Below are 3,314 nucleotides of genomic sequence, written 5' to 3'. Positions count from 1 at the left end.
CAATACTCGGGAATCCACTGGCCAAAGAAGGACTGACGCGACTTAGAACCCCTAAATTGCAACCTGACGAAGCTTTCAATCTTGCCCAGCAATTTCAGCCAGTCACTGGATATCGAAATGGAGATTGGATCTGGCGCCGACGATGTCAAAGGGGCCTCCGGAGTGGGAACTGTTGTCAGAGAAAGAGATCCGACAAAATAACATAACAATAAGCTACAAGTGAACGACGTGCGCCATCCTAACCCCCATAGCCACATCTCTATTCGGGATTAATGACGGATTCCAAAGCCAAAAGGGAGGGGGATATCAAAGAGCTTAACCACACAGAGACATCTCCCCAGGAATGGACAGTGGTTGAGATATCGCAAAACAGTTCTGTCTGATGGAAGGAATTCTCTTTGCACAACAGCAGTCCGCCAAATTGGCAAGTCCTGAATCTCTTCTTCGGGTCCATCCTGCCTGCCTGAAAAATCTGCAGCCGCCACAAGCCTTGAAGGGCAGAAACTTCTGCCGGGACGTTGATCGTTGATCGAGAGGAAAAACATATCCGGAGGCAATTTGAAGTTATCCTGTCCTCCATGGTCCAATATTTTGTGAAATGTGCCGAGAAGATTTTTAAAACCGGTTGCTCTGGTTGCCTTTCCTACTATGTATTTTGAGGATGGACGTGGCGCTTGAAGTAATTCTATCGTCGGCGCTTTTCGACAGCTATGAAGTGCAAGTGTTGGCGGCGCAGGGCTGGACTATGCCTCTTTTCTTGATATGGGTATCGTCCATTCGTTGATTGAGGCTTCATATAGGAACGATATTGAAAAGTATGATCAACTGGAAGCTCTGTTCAAGTAAATAGGTTGGGGTTTGCAACACAGCCTGACAATGCGAGAATGAAGAAATGCACAGCCTAACAAAGCCCAAATATACTGAGGATCTGTGGGCGTGTATTGTACCCCGTTTGCTAGTTTTTGCTCTTATTGTCTTGTGGGAATTTGTCTCTATGACAGGAAACATTGTCTAGATAGAGGGAATCGTGGCGGCGTCCCAGACGCATTTACATTCTCCGAAGAATTATACACCACGCACTGTGTTCCTCTCTTATTCCAGATCCAAAGGAAGCAAAATTCGGAAAAGGTGGATATGACCATTGTGAAATGGCAATGTAGAAACTAGGTTGCTGATCATATCAGCAAAGTTGAAATCGCCTAAATAATAGCCTTCCCTGTGCCACCACCACCTGGTTAGCTAACCTTGTTTTTTTCTGCAGGCGCTTTTTCTACTGGGATGTGGATTCGGCAATGAGATCATGTACGCAAACTTCCATATCTTTTGCAGAGTAGTTTGTTATACGGCCGACAATGCTACGGGCACTTTTGCCATTGCTTCCTGTTTTTTTTTTGTTGTTTGGGGGGAGGTGGTGGGGAGTTTCACTGGCGAAGGCTCGACTCAAATATCTTCACTCCTCACTTTGCATCTCATTTATTTTTATCCATGGATCTCGCTCGCTTTTCCGCCTTGTTTACATTTTGGCCGAATAATCCAATCAAGCAAGGCTGCATCCCAGTTCTGTATTCATGCAATTACATTCGGGAAATATGAGGATATGTGTAATTGCAACGAAGTATTATACTTGATAATCGATAATCATTGTTCTCTTTTATAGCACTTTCTTTCCACAGAGTCCACAGCAATCGACAAAAGGATATATATGTACGTTGCGAATGTATTTTACCGCAAAAGCCTCCATCTCTGTTGACGAGGGTTAGTTGGCAAAAATGAGATAGGGATCTGAAACCATGTTCCTCAAATCACACCTTCAAGAATCTGATGAGCTTTCGTTGAAAAAACATGCTGCTCTCAGATGGGGGTTAGTAGCACAAAGATATTCCTTCAAGGTGGACAAAAAGCACGCTACCACTAAATCCTCAGCCTGGGTTATTATGAATTATAAATTGAAAGATTCAAACAAGTTTTCTCACCAGAAGCATGCCGCACATGGGGGGAAATAAACATGACGACCCATTCCCTTAGAGAGAATAAATAATCAACCCAGAGATTACAGGGATAATTATAGGAAACTAACTAATAAAACAATCAACAATCAGCAATAAATAAATTAACAAATAGACACAAAGACAAATGGAGAAAGGAGGAGCTTGTCTAAATTCTTACAACGTATAAACGCAAGGCTATTTCGTTTAGAGCTGCGTTCGTGCTCTCTTTCGTGCGCTACCTTTGGCCGGCGTTTCGGCCTCCCGGTCGTGACTTCGCTTTTCCTTTTGATCAAGCACAAGGCTGAGCACATCGAAGCCAAACTGTGGGTATTCCAAACACATGGTTTTGAACTCCTGCTCCGCCTCGTGGCGCAGGACATGGCTCCTCGTCGCCCAAAAGGCGGCAACAGGTTTTCGAATAACGATATCGTCCGCGGGAGTATTGCCGTAGACATATCTGGCGTATGCGATTTCGCCACGCGCTGTGCTGTTGATGCGATGGATCTTGCTGTGGGCCAGTTGCTTGAGCTTCTGCAGGCCGAGTTTCTCGGCTAGGGTGTATATGCGCGCATGTTTCAGCAGCTGCTCGCCAGAGTCATCGATGGCTGGAATTGAAGGGTGGGTTTCGAGTGCGTCCGACGGCGCGACAAGGCGTCTTGGAAAATATTCGCCGGTGTACTGATATTGAAGGAAGCAGCCTATGGTATCTAACGTCTCGTCCTCCAAAATGATGCGACGCTATGGGGCGCGAAAGAGATCGGTTAGCCGATTTTTATCCCGTGCTTGTATCACCCCGCCTATTGCCAGTAGCTTTCCAAAACCCATTGCAGAAGTGGGCTTAGAGGGTAGGGTAGCGTACAGGGCCATCGTCAGTGAAATGTGAGATTGCGTCTTTGAAAAAGGGGCTCGCCGTCAGTATGGCTTGATGTGCAGTGACGGTGGTTTGCTCATCGCCTCTGCCAACAACCAATTCCACGATCGGCGATTTTAAGAACCTATGATAATAGGTGGGCAGCGCCACTCGTCAGTTGTCTGTTGCTATACAAAAACCGAAATTTTTGAATGCGTTTGCTTGCATTTTGATGGCCGTCTGGCATATCATGTGCACGGCCCGCAGGCCAGTACGTGGACATTCTCATGCACACATGGGGAGAGGAGATATGGCTCTCGACTGAATTACTAAACTACTCACTCGACAAATGTGGATTCCTTGTTGTCTGAAGTTGGCGCACCTACTTCCTCCCCATCGGCGCCCGCAACTTCTGCTCCATCCTCCACAGCTTCCGCACTTTCGACCTCAACAGGAGTCTCCGTAGAAGCGGCCAT

General features: G+C 46.4%; 1 protein-coding gene across 1 annotated transcript; it reads right to left on the bottom strand.

Moving 5' to 3' along the window:
• Window positions 1-2,192: 2,192 nt before the first annotated feature.
• On the bottom strand, window positions 2,193-3,314 carry HCAG_07444 (conserved hypothetical protein; the record flags this gene model as incomplete). The annotated part of the gene is made up of 3 exons (XM_001537972.1): window positions 2,193-2,726; window positions 2,848-2,983; window positions 3,181-3,314. The coding sequence occupies 3 exons, from the start codon at window positions 3,312-3,314 to the stop codon at window positions 2,193-2,195; spliced, it is 804 nt and encodes a 267-aa protein (XP_001538022.1).

This window comes from Histoplasma capsulatum, genomic scaffold, assembly GCF_000149585.1.
Source record: "Histoplasma capsulatum NAm1 scaffold_8 genomic scaffold, whole genome shotgun sequence".
NCBI classification, from domain to species: domain Eukaryota; kingdom Fungi; phylum Ascomycota; class Eurotiomycetes; order Onygenales; family Ajellomycetaceae; genus Histoplasma; species Histoplasma mississippiense.
The sequence above is the reverse complement of the archived record's forward strand: the minus strand, read 5'-3'. Positions and strand labels throughout refer to the sequence as shown.